General features: G+C 38.6%; 2 protein-coding genes across 5 annotated transcripts; both read right to left on the bottom strand.

Annotated features, from left to right (window-relative positions):
• Positions 1-654: 654 nt before the first annotated feature.
• On the bottom strand, positions 655-16,824 carry smek1 (SMEK homolog 1, suppressor of mek1 (Dictyostelium)). Of its 4 annotated transcripts, none has more exons than XM_042503203.1 (15): positions 15,724-16,824; positions 14,702-14,757; positions 14,512-14,610; positions 13,768-14,385; positions 12,471-12,548; positions 12,254-12,370; positions 8,610-8,726; positions 8,378-8,509; positions 7,240-7,360; positions 6,991-7,149; positions 6,695-6,864; positions 6,058-6,200; positions 3,899-4,089; positions 3,473-3,684; positions 655-1,846 (listed from the first exon to the last, which is right to left on the bottom strand). In XM_042503203.1, the coding sequence occupies exons 1-15, from the start codon at positions 15,863-15,865 to the stop codon at positions 1,721-1,723; spliced, it is 2,481 nt and encodes an 826-aa protein (XP_042359137.1). In that variant the 5' UTR covers positions 15,866-16,824; the 3' UTR covers positions 655-1,720. The 4 variants fall into 4 exon arrangements, with proteins under 4 accessions (XP_042359137.1, XP_042359138.1, XP_042359139.1 ...); XM_042503204.1 differs by having other exon boundaries at positions 6,058-6,197; XM_042503205.1 differs by having other exon boundaries at positions 7,258-7,360.
• A 1,328-nt stretch (positions 16,825-18,152) lies between these two features.
• On the bottom strand, positions 18,153-20,414 carry LOC121955614 (enhancer of rudimentary homolog). The gene is made up of 4 exons (XM_042503646.1): positions 20,281-20,414; positions 19,756-19,843; positions 19,023-19,143; positions 18,153-18,926 (listed from the first exon to the last, which is right to left on the bottom strand). The coding sequence occupies exons 1-4, from the start codon at positions 20,281-20,283 to the stop codon at positions 18,824-18,826; spliced, it is 315 nt and encodes a 104-aa protein (XP_042359580.1). The 5' UTR covers positions 20,284-20,414; the 3' UTR covers positions 18,153-18,823.
• Between the last annotated feature and the right edge of the window lie 658 nt (positions 20,415-21,072).

Here is a 21,072-nt window from a genome sequence, read left to right as displayed (position 1 = left end):
CCTAGCACAAGAAAATATGATCAGTTTGGTGTGTTTGTTTAGTGTTAAGCTAAAGGGGTACACCACCTAAATTAAGGATTCCAGTATGTTACTTCCACAGCCAAGGAAATTTAACTCAACATTTGGGAACATGAGCTACTCTCTTTAAAAGCGAGAAGCCAGAGAAGTGAAGTCTCAAATGTGCGACGTCATCAGGTATAAAACCTGCTGCTGCTCCACAAACAATGAATGGGACCCTGATTTTGTGAACCCACAATGTTTGTTTTCTTCTTTGAGACCCAAATGAGCTTTATCCAGAAAACGTGACCATATACTCTAATCAACTATCACTGTTCATTTTATGGAGCAGTTTCCGACTTAATATCCTATGACATAACGAGTTTGCGTTTTAGCACTAGTTTTGGGTGAGAATTGTTCATGTTAAGGTTTTAGGACTGCCTTAGACCATAGGAAAAATATGTATGAATTTTGAAAATGGCCATAGTTCCCCTTTAAGTGGCCTGATGATTGTGTGTGGAACCATGTTAAACCCAAAAGCACGGTCTGTGCTACAAATGTACGGTCCAACTCTCCGAGGAGACCCAGACTGATCAATAACAGCACGATGCAGCAAGGAAACACTGGAGTTATGAGGACAAAGGGTAGTAGGACATCTTACAGCAAAGATCATTTTAATGGTCCCAAATATTCTGAACAACTAAGTGTACACTCATGTAAAAGGAAAAAAAAAAGAAAAGATATGACAAAATTCATCACATCTAGAATTCCACTCAATCTTTAATCAAGACGGGATTACAAATTCTCCAAAAAATCTGCAGTTTCAAAGGGCAAAAAGGGTAAATCTAGCTCACCTACTGAGGTCTTTAAAAACCTGTTCAAGTGTGACTGAAAATGTCCTGAACATTTAAAGGCAGGTCTTTTTTGTTGTCATTTACAAAAAACAGGAGAAAGATTGAGAGACAAATAGAGAACAAAAAGAAAATAATGAAGAAACTGCTGGCTTTTTTTTTCTCTTCAGAGAAAGAAACGTCCGCTGAGGAACGACGACACTGATGACATCATCAAATGACAACAAGGACAGCTCTTTGCCACGTGCTGCCTCCCGTCTGGTCCTATATACTAACTTAAAAAAAAAAGAGAAGGGACAAAAAGCAACAGACGAAGAGAGGGAGAAAGAGCGGAGGAGAAAAAGAAGTAGAAAGAAACGAGGAGGAAGGAGAATTCTGAGGAGGGGGATGGGGGTGCGAGTGGTGGTTCTGGGTCTGCATTGGCCGACCCATTTGGGTCGCTGTGATGTCCTTCCCGGAGTGGGGGTGGGGGCGGGGGGCAGTGGGTTATGGTCCGAGCCTGCGAGCTCTGTGGGATTCAGTCTGTGTGTACATGTTTTTGTATGTGGTCTTTTCCTCCAGTTGCTTAATAACCAACCTGTCTCCTGCTGTCCGGACTCCGCTGACGATCGTTTCTCCCCCAACTTCCACGCGTCTGCTCCACGTGTCAGGCGGGTCTTCACTCCTGGTTTCCTGATTGGCACTTGTATGAAGTGGGCTAGTCTGAGGAGGCTTCTTATCTGTTCAGTCTGCTCCTCTTTTGGCCACCCGCTGACGGCGAGGGGTGGCTCTCATTCATTCATTCAATTTGTTTACAAGTTTGATCATTCCTGTATTAAGTCTTTGCGCTGAAACTGTCCGAGCAGAGCACAAGCTGAGACAGTGGCGCTTCTTTAGGAGCTCAGTTTGGACTTCTTCGAAGGCGGCAGAGGGTCCTCTTTACTCTCCCCTTCTTCCTCCTCTTCTTCCTCTTCCTCGTCATCATCGTCAGGATAGTCCACTAGTCCCACTAAACCTCCCTGATGAAGACAAAGTACACAAAAATCATTATTTGGTCAGAGTGATAGAAGGCACTAGAGCCCTGCCAGGACTGTTGGGAAAAAAAGTGCATTTTGCAGATAACAGGTACTTTTACTTCAATACCATTTTAAATGCAGGACTGTTACCTGTAGTGCAGTATTATTACAGTGCTGTATTATTAGTGGCTTATTTTTTTACTGCAGTAAAGGATCTGAATACTTCCTCCACCACAGCGGCACACGCTGCAGCTCAGTGTACTGTCAATCTCTCCCACTTATCTGAGAAACACCGCTTTTCGGAAAATTTACGTTTTACTGAACTTCCACCGCGTGAATCTTCCTCAGCGATGTGTGGTCACATACTGAAGAGACATTCTTTGCAGTAAGTGCGAAATTCTCTGATACCCGACCAGTGAAAGGACTGTTAACAGCCGATGTAAGTATTGGTGGTCATACACACACAACATACAGAGCTGTTGCAAAATGAAATGTTCAGTTTACGTGATGTAGTGATGACAGTTCCTTCCATCGATTTGATTTGATTTGGGCTTGTCAGGTCAGTAGGGAGTAGGTTGAGACACTGTGTAGGGGGCTGCGGTGGTCCCACAGAATAAATTAACTCAGCTCACTGTGGCGTTACACTGAAACTATAACGTAGGTTGCTCTAACTGGGACAATGACCAAATAAACACGATTCAGCCTGCATCACAAACAGAAGACACACAACAGTGTCTGGTGTTTGACGAGTGAACTGATGAGTCTCCACCAAATGTATCGCTGTTGTTCGGAGTGACGGCAGGTGTTAAAAACAAACAGAACATGCACGTGTCCTAATAATTTTATTTTACTTTAATCAATTTAAAATACATATTAATCTATGCCAACCATTTAAGTAAGTTAATAATTGATTATACATTTAGCTGAAAGTCACCATTTCACACGGTCACTGTCAGCCGGCAGCAGCGGCGCCGAACATACAAAGTGGCCCCAGAATTCATCTGAACGAACTGCAAATTCTGTGTTTCTTTACATCTCTACCACTCCCATCTCGCTATTGTAAATGTCTATCAATTTTTCCATTTTAAACACCCAAGTTTAATAGCGCTCAGCAAACTGCTCACCACCTAAACTGTGTTTGTATTTTGTCTCAACTTGTATATTGTTACTTGTATTTCCCTTCTCGTGTGAATTATTCTTGTCTTATGTCAGTTTTTTTTTGTTTTGTACAATGATGTTGCTATCATTGGTAAATGCACTTATTTTAAATCTGACTTCACCTGTAAATCACGTTGATTTGTTCATATGCAATTCTTATTCCCCCTCCCATCTAAATAAAGCAAACAAGTACACAATCTGTAAACACACTTGTGGTGATGACCATTCTTTGTAAGACACAACAAGGATGGTGGGAGTTGTGTGAAAAACGCCAGTCTAAGTGTGAAGATTCATAGTTAAAGCTCACTTTTTTTTACCAAATTCTTCCTTACTTTCATCCTGATACTGAACAGACATTGTGCAAAAGAATGTCTTTAAACTTTGTCTCTCAATATCACTACAGATAAGTGGACTGTCTCCACAGAAAACAACCGTGTCTGAGTTATTTATCATCACTATGCTGAGAGGTACCTTTGTGGTTACAGTTGTGGTGGAGGGTGAGCTTCGTGCCCCTGAGCCCGGAGAACCTGGCGATCCCGGAGAACCTGGGTTCAATGAGGCAGATGACGGAGGGCTGGACAGGCTGGTCTTTGTGGAGCCAGAGAAGGACAGCTTGAAGCTGGGGTTCTGCCTACCCGATAAACTCGATTTCCCCAGAACTTCTTTGTCTTCTGGGTCTTTCACTGGGGGTGGAGAGGGAGAGGTGGACAAGAGAACCGTTATTCTCAATATTTAAGTTTTTTTTAACCATTTTGTGAGTAAATCAAATGTATCTTCGGTAAAAACTAGAGGTTCCACACTGATACAACCATCATCAACATGCATGAGATTCTCTCCATCGTCACAGTTTCACCCCAAAGTATCCATTAAGAGTAAAAAAACTGTTTCCATACGTACATTTCTTTCTCTCCATGAATTTGCTTATAGGTTCCATGAGGTCTTCCTCAGTCTTCATCTTGTCAGAAGGAGGAACCACTGCCTCACCATCCTCGAGGTCATCCTCATCTGTGTTGAACCACATCTCCTCTTCATCCTCCAGAGTTCGTGCGTCACGACGGAATCGGTGGTTCCTCAGAATGGAGCGCATGCTTAAGATAAACCAAAATACACATAAATTCAAGTGTTTACCACAGAAGCAGGATCTATGTGTGGCAGGGTGTGTGTGTGTGTGTGTGCGTGTGTCCTTTTTTATAATCATTCAGTGTCCGCTCTGTGAAAACAGCTCAGGCGGAGCTCGTCATAGAAAATCAATTCGTGGCAACAGATGTTTTAACCGTGGCAGACAGCCACAAATTAATGACTGTGCGGGGAACCCTGCATTGATATATCACATCTGTGTTTATAAACTGGCTTTCCTCTGATAGAGCCTTCTGCACTTATTGCTCTATTTAGTAATGTCCAATTAATTCTGTCAGCAGGATAAAACAAAAACGAGGGAAATGCAGGCACTCCAAGAGTATGGGAACGTGAACAACAAGGAGGAACTGCATTAAAAACCCTATTTTATAGTGGCTAAATCATTAAAAAAGCCAACATGTTTCAACCAAACGGCCGGCCTTTCTGCAGGGCTTCAAGAACATACGCATAGTGAACATAGCCCCGCCTAATAGTGGCAGGACCCAGTAACACGTGATCACGCAGTCACATGATAGACAGGTAAAAACTGAATGAATAACAAAACGTAATGACAAAAAAGGAACATGAAATGAGATGACTCCGATATATGAATAAATATGCATACACACTCATATATATACATGCATACAAAAACATATATGCATGTATACATATATACACATACATAGAAATATATCACACAGACCATACATCCATAAAGCCACCAGCTGTCCATAGACAAATTACAGGAAACATCCAAAAAGCCTCCCTTTGATTAAGTTTTTGTATTGTGCTTCCCCCTCTGATTAAAGGCTGAATGTGTTTAATGCCCTCGATGCGCAACAGAGTGTGATTAGAGTTGTCAAGTCCATAAAAATGTCTAGCCACGGGGTAATCGCGGTTGTAAGTCCTGACAGCATATTTATGCTCAGCAAAGCGATCCGTAAGATGTCTTTTAGTACGGCCGACATAGAAAAAACCCTCCAAACATGGGCAGGTAAGGCGTGACAGGACAAAAGTTGTGCTACAATTAATGAAATCAAAGTCCTGTCTGTATGAACATCAGTACACACTTTTGTTTGCACAACATTACTACAGTGAGGGCAATGCATACACTTAAAAGTGCCAGATGGTTTGGTCAGCCAAGTTATTCTGCCAAGTAATTCTGTTAGCATTTACCCTTCTTTTGAAGCAAAAACTGGGGCCATCTGTTTGTTCTATACTTATTTTCTACATATACTACACAGCATATTTCTACAGATTAGTAAAAAATGATTGGCCTTCACTTGTGGTAGTGCATCACCAGTGTGCAGGGCACAATTTATTCCAGTAATGTATTCTTTAATATAATGAAATGCAATGCAAATTTTGTTTCAGTGATGTTCTCATGTATTAAATAATTTACAGGTGTAGTCAGAAATTGATTTTTGGTCTTATCCTGATTCCACTGCAGTGTGTAGAGTAGTTGATTAACAACACAAAAAAAAAAATCACAGGAGCAAAGTCAAGTTTTTTTAAAAAAAAAAAAAGGAAACGCCTGATGGTGTTGGCAAGTATGCTGAGTTTAAGTTGTAGCGAAATCATAAATGACGTGCTCTGCACAGTTGCTCAGCACACTTTCTGATTTGATTGTTTGCACTTCGAAGTCATAAATGAGTCAGTGGAAATTGCACAATCTCAACCAGTCACCACACAAACCTGTAGCATAACAAGTGTACAAGCAGCACTTTAAAAGAAATAATAAAATAGACAAAAACATAATACATTGTATGACAAAAGGCACTATGACAAAAACACAAAATGCACACGAGAAACAATATATTGGTTATTTTAATAGCTTATAAATGTAAGTCATGTGACTAGAATGTCACTCTGACATTGTTCTTTACATTTAGTTTCATTCTTAAATAATTGCAGTAGAGCAGCCTTGGTTTTCTCACCTATCCAGTTTGGGGTTGTCTTGCCTCTCTCGCTGCTGTTCATACCGCAGCTTTAGGCCCTTGAACGTCTGAACGTAGTCGACATCCTCCAGAGCTTTCCAGTAGTTTTCTACTATATGAGCTGTGAGAGACTTCACGTCCTCCTAGGGGCAATGGGAGGAGAGAGAAAGAGACAGAGAGAGAGAGGAGTGTAGAGACACAGTAGAAAGGAGAAATGAGGGACAGTGTGTGGACAAGGTAAGACAAGTAATTAAGAAACAGGTAGAATAGAGGAAGAAAGTGGAGAAAATGAGTAAGAGAGAGAAGGAGAAGAGAAAACACACCAAACAAGTTAAGAAATGTATGTACTACAGCTTTAGTGGATTTGATTTGACAGCTGACACACAGACTCCTTTTTTTAGATTTGATCAGGAAATTGTATCAAAAATGCATTAAAACACGTTACAGATCAATTTGCAATTATATGCAGTTTAAACATCATCAAATATAAAATAATGTGTACTTTTGAGGTGTAGCTGGCTGATAATCAGTTTATGTAAACATTTGTAAAAAATAAGGAAAAAAGGACATGGTATCCATGTTAACTGTTACCAAAAAATGTATACATATATTTCTTGAGGAATCCAAAAATACTCACCACACGGACATACTCAAACATCTCAATGATGGCTGAGTTCATGAGATTGTAGCGTGAGCCGTTGTTGAGGAAGGCCTTGATGACAGGCTCGAAGAGAAAGTTTCTCATGATGTAGCGATTATAGAATTCGTCCTTCAGACCGATGATCCTCCGCATGAAGCGTAGGGCACCTAGGCACAGAAACATAAGATGAATGCTGAGCTCAAAACAAATGAATTCATATTCAAAATGAGCTTTTAACAGTCTAATGGTGCAAAATGAGGTACTACGAATTTGAGTGCTTGTATGTGACTCACATAGTGCGAGGAAGGCGTGCTGAGAGGCAGTGAGCACCAGTACCCTCCTGAGAATGTCCTTGTTGATGATGTAGTTCTTTATGTGATAGGTGTGGTGCTCAACACAGAATGTCAGCAGCTCCAAAATCAAGGCCAGCAGCTGGGATGTTTGAAAATCATCTAATAGAAGAATGCAGGTAGTAATTAACGTAAAATACTTGTGCATGAATGCCAAAGTTTTATTTACAAAACCTACACATATACACACACCTCGCAGGTATTCAATACCTTTGCTTGGTTTTTCCTCTGTGGTGTTGGCCAGTAGTGGAGCGGAGAGGACGTGCATACAGTGCTTATAGAAGAAGCTCAGGAACTCTGTCTTCTCTGTTTTCTGGAAAAGAAAAAAATAACCTGTTTTTAACTGAGTAACAGGATTTTGACATTTACAGAATCCAACTATTAAAAACAATGGTGAAGGTGCAGAGCTATGGTTCAACCTGCCACCAACTTTTCAGCTACTGGAGAGATAATTAATCAGCAACAAAATCCTACCTGGTATAGATATTTCAATTGTAAGACTACTGCAGTTTTTAATGCAACTTTTACATATTTTACACTAATACAAACTGAAGGGAAAAAAGTAATCAACACCAGCTGCTTAAGTTTGGGGACAATTTTGCAAAAATGTTTATTGCAAAATAAAAATGTGACTTTTTCAGAACTGGTAAGACTGGCATTTGTTGGCAGGTTTTCTTAGGAATCTTGTGTTTCTCACTCTGCATGTGGAATTCCACTAACTTGATTCCCGTCGTGACTAACTTGATGAAGTTTTTTCATAAAACACACCAAACCTCGTATGTACTGCCACTGCCTTGCATCGGTTTCAGCTATGCCATAAAATCTTGGTTAAATAGCCAGTTTTCATTGAATTTGCACTTCCCCTTTTCGTTTGGGCTACTGTGACAGCTAGCTAACAGGCAGCGGATGCTCTGCTCTGAGCATCTCGGCCAGAAAACAAAATATGAGTGTTGTTGGTTTAGCCTTCCTGATTTGGGTGACATAAATTAAAGAGACTTTTTGTGAATTATTTCGAAAAAAGTAAATGTTACTCATCATTTTGAAATTTTACAATGCAAGGAAAAAAAAAAGTTTAATAAAATCCTACCTCCCAGGTCTTTGCATTTTTAATACTTTTGAAAGAATGATTTAAGACATTTTAATACCTATTAAGGCCTAAACCTAAGATTAATGAACTAAAGACTTAATGATTTGCAGGTACCCTGTTCTCTTTCCCCACTCCACTCCTCCACAAAAAGGGCCATTTAAGGTACAGTCCCACAATCTCCACACCAGTTTTGGTGTGAAAGGAGCATAACTCTGTAGGAGCAGGAGTAGTGTGCAAACTCACATTTGCAGTAGCCAGCATGTTCTCAGGGTCCACCAGAGTCCGTAACAGGCCCATCAGCTGCACTGCTCCACCGAGCTCTGGGTCTGTATCACAGATCATGTGTTCTATGATCAGATTGATCAGGAGGATGTCCTGGAAGGCCAATAAAGGATCATTAGTAACACAACACTCATTTATATCCACCCGTGTGGTGGAATGATGATCAAAACAAACACATTGTTTATATACTCACATCATCATTCTGCTGAGACTCCTGCATGACGAACTCTCGTACCATGGAGGGGTTGTACTCCACCAGATAAGAGAAAATATCCGTGGCTGCCCCACGCACCTGAACGTCATCCATTCCCTGTTTCATGAACATAAGTTATACTTGTCAGCAGAATAAGAATTACCCCTTAGAGATCAATCAAGTCTTTTATCATCTTAAAAACAAATGGAAACAAATGTGATCATCAGAAAGGGAGCCAACTGTGTTTAATTTCACCCACACTGATTATTTTTCCCCTCTCCTTAGTTTACTCCTCTGTGTGTGTGTGTGTGTGTGTGTGTGTGTGTGTGTGTCTTGTGGAAGGAAGAAGGGGAGAAGGTATCATCACTCTCACAAATGTCTGTATGTGTAAATATGTACTTGTGTTACATGGAGCAAGTACACATTTATTAAACACATGAGCGTGTATTTGTGATCAACCTGCTGTTTGTTGTTTGATCTGCTTTATTTGTTTAGACATTTTTTCTCCAAACTTTATGTGTATTGTATTCCCAGGTTACGACAAGGTTAACAAAACAGACAGTGGGTTGTACTGTAGGGTACAAAAACAAGACAAAACAAGAACCTAACCAAGTGCATGTCCAAATACTTGCTAGTTGCAGGAAAACCTGATAGTCAATTTTGTTTGAGAACAAAGTGTATTTGGCTGAAAAATCTGTGCTCTTGTAACAGATCCATTATTCTCATTGCTCTGCAGTCACTGGTGTGGTTGTAAAAGCAAAGTAACTGCAACAACCAACAACAAAAACTGAGACTAAAAATGTGAAAACAAAAATTGTTCCTTTGAACATGACAGGAAAGGTGCAATGGCAAATTTCTGTGAAAAACATGCGTATCATGACAGCTGTGAGGCACATGCAGTGTTTGGGTGGGTTAATAAATTGTTGTTGGTTTCTTTTTTTTCTGAGAGGTCCCAAATTCAGTTCTTTGAGTCAAACCTGAATCAGTGGTAAATTAAGTTAGTCGTGTCTGTGTTCACCATGAGACACACACGACATCTGAGAGAGAACTCTATTGATCTGTGATCAGATCTCTTCACCAATTAGCAAATCAACCTTGAATGAAAAATAGCCCATGAGCATCACACCTGCTACACATACTGCAGCCTATCTATAGAACCTTTTACAGTGGACGTCAAGAAAAATATATGCATGTGTTAGGCTTTAAAGTTCGGCTTTAAACACTTAATTAAAACTTTTACCAGCATCAGAATGTCTAATTGTTGCATGTTTCCAACATAATCATAATCGTTTCAGAGCAGCAGCGTTTGGGTTTTAAAAGTGGCAGCACCAGCAGGTGCCTCAACTGAATGGCAACACAATATGTAGTTTTCCTAATACAAGCCTGCAATTTTACTTTAATTTTCAATACATACTCAAGTGTGTTTATTACCTACTCCAACCATTTATGCATGTTACTAAAAGCACAACAGATGCATTTGAAAGTTAACAGTCGACACAGTCACAAAAAAGCAAAATACACCGGCGACGTCTGTGGCTGCAAACTAGTAAAAGTGTTGACAACCACTGAGCTGAGGACACAATCGAAGATTCCTGTGTTACAGTAAAACAGAGGTAGACTTCATGTTTGCATAACAACTATATCATCAAGTTCTTAACTATGCTAGTTAGTAAGCCAACATCACAAAACAATAACACAGGTAGTGTTACCATTGCCTATGAGGGTGTAGTTTTCTGGCTTTTTAATTGTAACTCAAGCCTCCTACATGGTGGTGTTGAGTCCTTGTTTTTGGCTAGGAAGGATTTCTCATTTCAAGACACAGAACGCTTTGTCTATTTAACATTCTGTACATGACCACGGATAATGTAGTCGTCAGCATCTCTACCTCTTCTTGCTGGTATAACATTACATGCTAGTTTTCTTTAACAAATATATGTATTTATCTGGCCACTAAATAATGGGTCACTTGCAAATATTTCCTACACACAGTAGTGTTTAGTAGACAGATAGGGAAGTTGGTCATTGCCTGTCAATGTCAATTTGTTTGAACAGTATTTGGTATCTTTGGTGGTTAAAGGCCTTGCATAGCTTGACAAGCTAATGCACTCGGCCATACTTCTGTTACCGTACTGTGTGCACACTACATACAGCATAACTGTTTACAAACTGTAAAAGGGTCTATAATTCTTGTGTTTTTACAACTGTAGAGCTACAGATTTTTTAAATAAACATCTGGTCAGATTTACAATCACACATAACAGAAATTTAGCCACAACACCCTCTGAATGCACACATTTGAAACAGGATTTCAGTGCAGCCAAGAGCCGATGTGAGAGCGTACTCTGGACAGATACCACAACCCAGTAAAATTAGCTGCACCAGTTTAATAAGTATCTAAGACATGGGAGAAGAATACCGCCATAATACAACTCAAAGCAACCATCAGCAGCCACCCCGATGATTGTTTTGTATCTGTGTTTAACTATGTATGTTCAATCGGTGGCAAACCTCAAGGTTTAACATAATGCAGACAAAACCAATATTTGGTTTTGCATATTGCACGACAAGCTAATTTGCTCATCCAAGGAAGAAAATGTTGATCATAATGACAAGTATTTTAAAAACTTTAAACTAGAGACAAACACTCAATATAATTCATTTGAACAAGAACTGCACACAAGACCCACAAATCATAAAACTGGCTACTCAGTCACAACACAATGTAACTTAGTATCACACTTACAGTCAACAAGGTGCTCTTATGATGTGTAAAATTCTTAATAACCACATCACAGTTTGGAGTACATGCACAGTTGAAACAACATACTGCCGACACACTGACATGATCTTCACTGATGTTCTGCTTCATAATTTTCTCCTAGGAGTGTCACCTAAATTAACTTTAAATTAGGGCTGTGCCAAATAGTTCGGAGCTTCATTCATAAAGTTGACAATTAAATTCTAAAGCAGCACTCGAATGCTAAACAGCTTTTTTTATTCATTCTGTTCATTCACAGTGATTCTGCACAGCTGTATATAGAGGTCAGGCTCCACTGATATTATTAGTATTACACTATTTGTAGAAATAGATTCCAGTTGTGGCTGCACAGGATTGTTTCTGAGATAGTCAGATCCAAACATCTCCAAAAATCAAGATTTATTGAAAAAACATAGATTTACAGATGTTATCATTTCCAAAATTAATTTTTAATCAAAGAAAATATGCTGCTTTAGTCCATATTTATTGACGTTTGGCTTTTCAAAAACATTTCCACTGAGGTCAAAAAAACAAAGAAAGATACACACCTGTATCTAGCACCATAAGTTACACTTGTTCATTAAAGAAAATTGATTTTTTTTAAATATATAAAAGACTAACAAATTTACTCTAATAAATCATTTATTCAACTTGAGGATTTTGCTCAAGGATTTTAATTCCTTTTAAAAGGTGATGACGTCATAAAAAAATGACGACAGACATTCAAAGCATCATTCAAACAATTTAATGCAAACTTTGAATTTTAAGAAATGACTTTCCGTACAGCCCTACTTTCAACTTATCAGGGCACATTACATGATCCGATCTTCACGCAAGAAAAGGTCACCCCACTGCCAAAGCTACTGACTCCAAGAACTGAACTCACCAGGATGACTTCTAGTGCAGGTAGAATGCCCATGTTTGACAACGTCTTGAAGAAGGCGTCTCTGTTTTGAGGTTGTAACGTTTGAGAGAATGCACAGAATTCTTTTAGGAAGTTCACCTGGAAGGAAGAAACAAATCATGGCTCCATGAAACAACTGGACAAGGAGAAAAACGAGAACAGTATTTGGTGAATAATGTCTGATAAAGGTTTGACATACCAGTTCGTGTCTTTTGTCGTCATCGGTGGCCTCGTCTGTTAGCTGTGCAAAGAGGTCTGTCAGGAACTTCTCATCGTCCTGACATCAAAAAGGAGGGGAGATGAGAGGGGGGTGAGGATCAAATAGAGGGTCAACAAAGCAGGATATGGAAAAATAATCCTTGACACTCGCGTTTATCCAGGGCGTATTGTGCATTCTGATAATTCTACAGTAACAAAGTTGTTGTTGATCTGCAATGGCATGATTCAGATACAAAAAAAACAGGAAACAATCTTAACATCAAACGCATTTACCAGTTACTGATCTTTAAGGTATAGTATGACCTTGTTTTGTTCCTTTGACGACAATTTCATTTTCACTATTTTTTCATTTAGACTTCAATTTTTTCAGTCTCACATTACACCTATTTTGTTTTGTGCTACTGTATGTTAAGTGTCGTAAGAACTCAGAAAAGTGATTTATTATAATTTGTCATTATAAACATCTCTTTAGACTGAATTTACAACCAGAAATAAATCAAAAACATATACTTTGTCAATTGTTATTTAGAACTAAAGCATGTTTACATGATATAAAAAAATCCATCCTCTCTGCATAAAAAATTCTTTAGAAGTACCACATTTTTGTGGATTTTCCTGATGGGTTATGCACACAAGATTTTTTACACTGACTCTACTCAGTTCCTTTCAGTTAAATGTGCAATCCAGTACATAATGTGCTGGTCAAAATGAATAAAACACTCTGTTCACATGTCAACACTGTCTCATGGTGGGTGAGGAAGGAAAGGTCCATATCAGTAGTGTTTGACTTCAGAACTTCACAGAGCACAGTGTACCAGAGTCAACAGCGTACCAGTTTCAGTTTTCCTCTAGCGCAGCATAACTGATTTACACAACACTTCCCCATCTCTATGGAGACAGCCATACATAAACACTGCTGAGTTGACACAGTACAAAAACACAAAGGTCACATGACCATAAAAGACTAGCAGACAAACTCAGACTGGGTAAAGCACAATCAGCCGAAAATAAAACCTTTGTACTATCCTACAATTACTGTAATTTCCAGTCCTCACTGCATAAACACTATTTTAAAACATATTTTCTTATGTGTGCCATTTGCTGTTACAGCAGGGTAGTGCATTTGTAAATGCTGTACAATATATGCCTTTACATCATTTGCTTTTGCAATGAGAACATTTTCACCAAGTGAAAAAGTGATGTGTACACATCTTATTTGAAAATAACAGGAAAACCCTTTACTGGCAAACCTTGTAATACTTGTCTGCCTATCTCACCTGTAGCATGCCCACAATCTCCACCTTGTTGAAGAAGATGAAGGAGTGCAGGGTGGACAGCATGTTTTCCTCAAAAACAGAGGGCGTGGGCAGCACCATGTCCTGAATATACTGCACCCGATACGTCTGGTGTATTTTCTGACGCAGTTCCGGATCAGAAATGGGGATCACTTCCTTAAATCGGGCTGTCTTAGTCAGAAACTCCCGATGCCGCCGTGGCTGCGGGAGTGCTGGATCAAACTCCAGACAACCAATGACGTCCATTATGCACTCCTCAGAGAACATAACCTCAAAGAGTGCAGTACGATTGAGCAGGAAGATGCCTTTAATTATTTCATACAGGTGGTGCAGTCCCTCTCTGTTCTCCAAATCCTCACACACACGGAACAGTTCCAGGAGCTTGCGAATGTAGCCCTCGTTCTCTACGGCCAGTGCCAGTTTCTCACGCCGCAGTGGTGAAGGTAGTGAGGAGGCCACCAGCTCAGCCAGGTCCTCCAAGCGGTTCAGTTCACATGGCGGTAACTCCAGACCTGGCGACGACATGTCGTCAAAGCGCTCCTCCTCAGACTCGTCCACCACGTCCTGAGTGATGTCCACTGACGGGTCCTTTCCCTGCACCTTAGCAATGACACAAACATATGAGTGATGTGTGATGTGACCAGGAACACCCAAACACACTCAATACAAACGCATACACAGACGGAGCAGACAAACACACACCCACACAAAGATAAGTGCAGCTACCTGGCATATTTTCTCCCAGATCTCATCACAGCCAGCCTTCTCCTGGAAGCTGAGCGCCAGATCATAATTTTCAGCCTCGGACCATACTATCAACGTATCCTTTCCAAAAGAAAAACAGTACAATCAGTACACATAATTTAAATATATATATATATATATGAGAATAAGCTGCAGCATGGCATGTACTGACCTGTTGTTTCTGGTAGGCTGTGTTTGGATTGATTTTGGACTCCAACAGTAGGGAACCTGTCAGGTGAAAACAAAGGTGGCACATAAGTGTTTTCAATATGACTGTCATGAGGAGGACAGGTTAGGGCAGGGGTGTCCAAACTTTTTAAAATGTGGCCCGGATTAGTTAATGTGAATACACATGGGGGCTAGCCGTTTCTCACATCAGGAGTTATTTTAAAAAAAATAATCACACATAAATGACACTAATACAACTGTTTCATCTTTAGTTGAAAAGGAAACAACTTTCCACCATTCCTCAAAGCAGAGCCCTTACTGTCAACTTTATGCTTCTTTGCGGTGTCCATGTCTGCTACATTGCAGTAAATATCTGGTGTTACAATAAAATGAAAATATTTTTGTCGAAATTTAGAATATCAAATATAAAAAACTCCAACACAAACCTTTGTTTAAATGCCTTTGGTAAAAGTTTAATCAAAACTGAAACTTTCAACATCATATGCAGCAAGTTCCCAGCAATTTCATTTTATGAGTAAAGTCAAAATTTAAATAGGAATTGAATATATGAAAATAGCTCCCTAGGATTTTAGAAAGTAAAAGTTCCTCCCATGCTGACACTTTCTTTGCACTTTTAATTAGTCAATTTTATCAGCGATTGTTAAAAAAAACGCAAATACAGATATTGGCCCCAATAATTCAAACTTTATGACTGCCAGGTGAATGAAAATAAATGCACAGTGATCTTGCTTGATTAATCAATATTGTGTTATCACACAGTATGTTTTGAAAGTCCGTTTAAAATCGGTCTGAGGGCCAAACTTTGGACATGACTGGGTCAGGGTATTTGCTGCATACAAGTGAGGATTGCATGCACGATTCCAGCAAACACAGCCGAATAAAATCTGCGCGTGGAAAGCATTGTTTACATATATTATTATTAAATAACTATAGCAGTGTCCAATGCACTTTAAGTGATTTCTAGGTCGGGATGTGTCATTCATCTTGTCTGAGATCGCTACTCACCATCACTCTCTGCTCGCACCAGGAGAGACGTGCCTTTCAAACGCTCCACATAGCCCGAGGAGACGTGCCCGGTCCCACGGTCATCCCACTGTCTGTCCTCATTGAGGGTATACACTTTGACTCGTCGACGAGTGTCCGTCATCCTGGCAGGTAGCTGTAACCGTTTCCCCCTTTCCGGACCTTCTTGGCTTTTACAGGACTTCACCTTGTAACGCCACAACTGCAATTCACTTGTTTTTATTTACACCTGACCACTTCTACAATGCACGTCTCTAATGTCAGGGGTCAACCAGGATAACAGTTCTTTGAAGGAGCTTAAAGGCGGGACACCGGGTATATCCAGGAAGATTCCCAGGTGCAGCTGCAACTACAATATCTGCTTATTCGAAAAAGCTGCCTCAAAACTTATCTCGCCAGTGTTACAGGCAACGCGCCACACAAAATCAGCTTACAGACCATTATAGCAAGCTAACAATTTACAGTGCGGAGGCTACTGCCTTTAGCTATAATCGACAAAACAATGACTGACAAGACATCAGGAAGTCCCAGCACACAATTGAGGGAGTAGTTTTCAGAGTAAGCATCAACGTCACGATCTCTGCCCCCCAAAAACAACCTGCTTTTTTAATAGAACAGTGTGTACGCTTGCGGGCAACGTTAGCCAGTTAGCTAGAAAACCTAACGAGTTAACTGGCTAGCTAGTACGCTAACTGCCTACGCTCCACAAATTCAATGTTAAACCCGTTGAAGCAAAACGACCACAGCCGTGCAACGATAACATTATTTCACACTCGCTGACCGCAGACACCGTGTTAACTCTGGAGTTATGTTTCTAAATGTATCTGAATAATACGCCAGCTAGCTAGCCTTAGCTGCTATTTCTTCCCCAAGTGTTCCGCCATGTTCTGGCTCGGGGCCGCGGAGAGACCACTCTCTCCTTACTGGTATTCATGCATCCTAAAAAAATATGCAAACCAACAAACTGTAGTCTGGTAATTACTCCAAGGCAACGCTTTACATTATAATGCTATTTGCCATTCATTCCCGACGTCTTGCTCAGATAATTGCTAACTGTCCCCCCGTGAGTATTCAGCCATCTTGGGTCCCTTCAGAGTCAGTACGGGGTTTCCAGCACAGCAACAACAGGGCAGCCCGCCACATTTAAAGAGACAGTAACACATTTCACCTCTGACGGTGATCAGCAGAGTTAGGGAGGCCAAGTCAGGGGGAAAAAACAGTATATTTGAATCAGTTCTCTGGATAATGACTTTAAATGCAGCTCAAATATTATTCAATTAATAGAAGGTATAAAGAAAAAACAATGGGACATTATGAACTTTCTGAGTAACAGTAATGTTAAGATGACTGTAAGTGACTGTTGCTAAGTTGCAATGATTTGTGGGGGAAAAAGTATGATAAATATAGAATAGTTGGCCATTTGTATCTATTTGCAATAGCTTCTGTTATTAGTTAGAAAGGGACAGGTATTTAAGTTTATCTTGTTCCTTCTTCTGGAATGAAGTATTATAAGAAAAAAGTGTAGCATTGGTTTTTGTTATTGTTTTAGAAATTACAAAATGAGAAAAGCAAAATATGAATTAAAAAAAAAACTGTATCTTGTTAGAACATGAGTGTTACTTTTTGTTTTGTTTAGACCCTCCCTGGAGCAACAAGTATTTTCCTTGAGCCTCCTTAAGTGACTGAGGGAAAATGCATGATCCTCCCTCCAACACAAACATAGTTATTAGGTTTTAAAGCTCACCCTTTTATGCTTCAAAATTAAATGTTGAAGACAACATCCTGGAGTTGCAAAAAAAAAGCCAGTTTTTCACAACCATGTATGTTGGTTAGTCAGTGCAAATTGTTTCTTTTTGGTAAAAAATTAAATCAGACATAGAATAGTGATTTTGATGAAATATCACCTTTTTAAACTTAGATTTGGTTATGTTACTTCATCTAAACAAAGCATTTGTCCCACATAATATGTTCAAGGATTGTCAAAAAAATTAAAATCCAATGCTAATATGTTTTTACAATTTCAAGCTGAAGAATAAATTGTGATATTTTGGCAATATTTTAAGAAAAAAAAAACATGCCTAAAAACACACTGGTTTGGAAGGCATCTTTTCTTAAAAAATCAGTAGTAAAATAAATTCAAATTACAATCATTTTTTAAATAATAAACATAAGCCCCTCCCAAGTGCTAAAAAAATGATTTGACATCCCTCTCCTTTCTATCACCCCCCCCGTAAATACCAGTCCTTTATCATCCTGTTACTACACACCATTTTACACCAGTCTAACTATTTGACAAAAACATGAACAAAATGTAGATCCTTGTAAACCAGCAGTTTCTACACTGAGACTGAATAAAAGCTTGAAGTATTCCTCCCTGTTCTTACAGTTGTATATTAAAGAGTGTAAATCAGTCAGAAAACAATCGTTTATTTTCTTTAGATCACAGAAAACAGGCAGGGATAGCAGAAATCAGATGCTACGTAAAACAAAAACATTAACAAAAAGAGCATTTTACATCGTTATGGTAGGATATAGTAACAATAAAAATAATAATCAATGAAATATGGAGAAAAAAAAAGATCTTCCGGGGACAGTATCATTGATTGGTTAGTCACACATTTATCTAATTAAAAACGAATCACCTGCATTCAAAATTCACATCCAACTGCCCAGTAAAGGTATATGAAAAATGTCACATAACTTTTAGGGATATTGAAAACATGCCATTATAAATTTGACCAAAAAAAAAAAGAAAAAAGTTTTACCTATCTTGTGCAGAATTTCTCCAAATCCCTCGCCATCAATAAGTTAGTCTTTACAGTTCGCTCCACTCTCATCTTGATGTAACAAATTAACGTGTGCTGCACAGCACTACCCCATTTCTATATAATGCACCAAATTTCTGACCTTCCCCCAGCTTTTTAACCCCTTCCTTTCCCCATGTAAAGTATAATATGTAAACCCTTTCCTTTTCAAACTGTCAGTGTTGTCCATGTACACAGATCTTCAAGACGCTGTGGAAATAAAGTGCAGCAAAACTCCTTCAAAATGTGTGTAGCAGGACAACTCCTCTCCGATGCCTTTACCTCGATGCCTGTTGAGCTTGACGCCGCAGCAGGACATATATTTTTTCCTTAATCCAGTCTTTGTTGTATGGTTGGTATGTCTGAGTGTCAGCTCTGTATCTGTAACAAAATTTAAATAACATAGTGATCAACACATTCAAGGCAAGGTTTATCTTAATTCAATTAGTAGTCATTTAGCAGACAAATCATACTTACACAAGGCAGCTGAGATCTGCCAAGTCATCAATAAAGTCAAACAACTGACTAATGTCATAAGTGATGGAGGGGCTGTTAGGATTCATTCTCTTAAGATGCTCTTCATACATTTTGCAAACACCTGGAAGAGAGGTGCACGACATGCTGAAAGGAAGCAAAACTATTTCAAAAAGTGTGCATGAAAAGAAAATAGCTAAAATAGCACAGAGAATGTCATAAAGTTCACTGCAAAGACTCTAAAGTAAATAACACAACAGATTTCATTCAAAAGAGAAATAGACAGGATAAATAAAGCAATAATGATAAAAGGAACACCATTATACAACTATTAATGAATGAATAATTGTAGCTTCAACTCAGTTTTATTGTGCATGTGTGTTACAACATATCACTGCACACTCAATACACTAATCATTCAATAACAAAGAAATTACACAATAAATGTAAAACAAATAAACCTATTATTTTCATACACACCTAACACAGGTCCCAAACTTTTCACAGTCTTAAATATTATTTTATCTTAGAGATATGTAAAATATATTTTACTATTACCCTCTAAGAAGCCAGTACTATGCTAAAGTATTCTGTCGCCTCATTGAGCAATATTGTTGAAGTTAAGATTTAATCGTGCTACTATCAAAATATGGGTTTAGACTGCACTTAATACAACAAAGGTGATCACAAAACGTGATTTATTATTGAGAACTATTTTAAACAGCTGAAGACTCACCTTCCATACATTCATTCACTGACTCATAGTCAGCATATGTGCGGCCTTCAGGTCTCTTGGTTGGTTGGACAAGCAAAATAGTGTGCGACTGTAAAGATAATTAATATTAAATACTCACAATAATGCCATCTCGTAAAATAACACATCTCTTGAATGATTAATGTGCAATATTATGTTTTGTCCTGATACATAAAGTATCGTTAACTTTCTCCCAGAGGTTTTCAAACGGACGGTTGTTTAGCAACAGATCACCATCACGTTAATGGCTAAATTTCCAAAAGATTTCCAATTTAAGTCAATTTGTCAACATTTACGAACAAAAATTGAGCTGAGTTAACTAAACGTTAAACTGTGTGTTTATAGCAACAGAAAAAAACTAAATAAAATACAGGTTTGACAGAGTAACGTTAGTAACATGAACGTTAGCCTCGTAGCTTGTTAGCTTAGCTGTGGCGGATTAACAAGAGCTAAATATCTAATACTGCGTGATTTTACCTCCTCAAACGTAACGCAAAACGCTCTTACCATGTTTGAGCTGAGTGCAGACTCTGTCTATTTTTTGGGGAATGCAAAGCTGCAAAAACGCTGGGTGTTTATTACTACTTGATTCCCTGTCCGATGTTGCTAGCCGTTTGAAGGAAAATATTCTGCGGAAATGGAGTAAGTTTTTTCCGGTTGTGAAGTGAGGTCCCTTCAAAATAAAGTTTTTGCTTCAAAATAAAAGTATGGCCGTAAAAATATAGAATCAATCTCATTTCTAATGTGTAAAGAAACTTTTTGTGTGCGATGGAAAAACACATTTTAAAAAGTCATTCGATAATAATAATAATACTAATAATACTAATACTAATACTACTACTACTACTACTACTACTAATAATAATAATAATAATTTTTCATCATCAGAAAAATAAAAATAATTTGCTATGCACTGTTATAACCCCAGTGTTATATTGCACTATAATTATTAATGGATTATGTTTATTGATGCATTCATGTTATTCTAATATTAAAGCTGTTTGATACTGTTGTGTAGTAATAATGACATGTAATGGAGTAAAGGAATAAAATAGACGTATAAAATAACAGATAATGAGAATCTATTACAATGATACCATCATGCCATTACCTCAAACTTGACTACATTACTTTACTAAGTGAACCAAGTTACATCACACCACTTTGTTTTGTTTATTAAAACAGATCAACAGTAAAATGTTTGTCAAAGTAAAAACAGATCAACAGTTTGATTAAATGTTTGTCAAATTATGATAAGATTAATTTTAGGAAATATTGCAGGAGCAGATGGAGACAAAG

This window comes from Plectropomus leopardus, chromosome 16, assembly GCF_008729295.1.
Source record: "Plectropomus leopardus isolate mb chromosome 16, YSFRI_Pleo_2.0, whole genome shotgun sequence".
NCBI lineage: Eukaryota > Metazoa > Chordata > Actinopteri > Perciformes > Serranidae > Plectropomus > Plectropomus leopardus.
Note: the sequence above shows the minus strand (reverse complement) of the source record. Positions and strands in the feature narration are given on the sequence as shown.

Excerpts from the sequence above, each read along its gene's own strand:
- smek1 (XM_042503202.1), bottom strand. The coding sequence starts at position 15,865 with ATGACGGACACTCGTCGACGAGTCAAAGTGTATACCCTCAATGAGGAC. Across the intron at positions 12,549-13,767 it reads AGATTGTGGGCATGCTACAG|GACGATGAGAAGTTCCTGAC; the intron begins GTGAGATAGGCA and ends TTTTGATGTCAG. Across the intron at positions 1,847-3,472 it reads CCACAACTGTAACCACAAAG|GGAGGTTTAGTGGGACTAGT; the intron begins GTACCTCTCAGC and ends TGTCTTCATCAG.
- LOC121955614 (XM_042503646.1), bottom strand. Across the intron at positions 19,144-19,755 it reads AGTGAATGAATGTATGGAAG|GTGTTTGCAAAATGTATGAA; the intron begins GTGAGTCTTCAG and ends CCTCTCTTCCAG. Across the intron at positions 18,927-19,022 it reads GCAGATCTCAGCTGCCTTGT|ATACAGAGCTGACACTCAGA; the intron begins GTAAGTATGATT and ends ATTTTGTTACAG.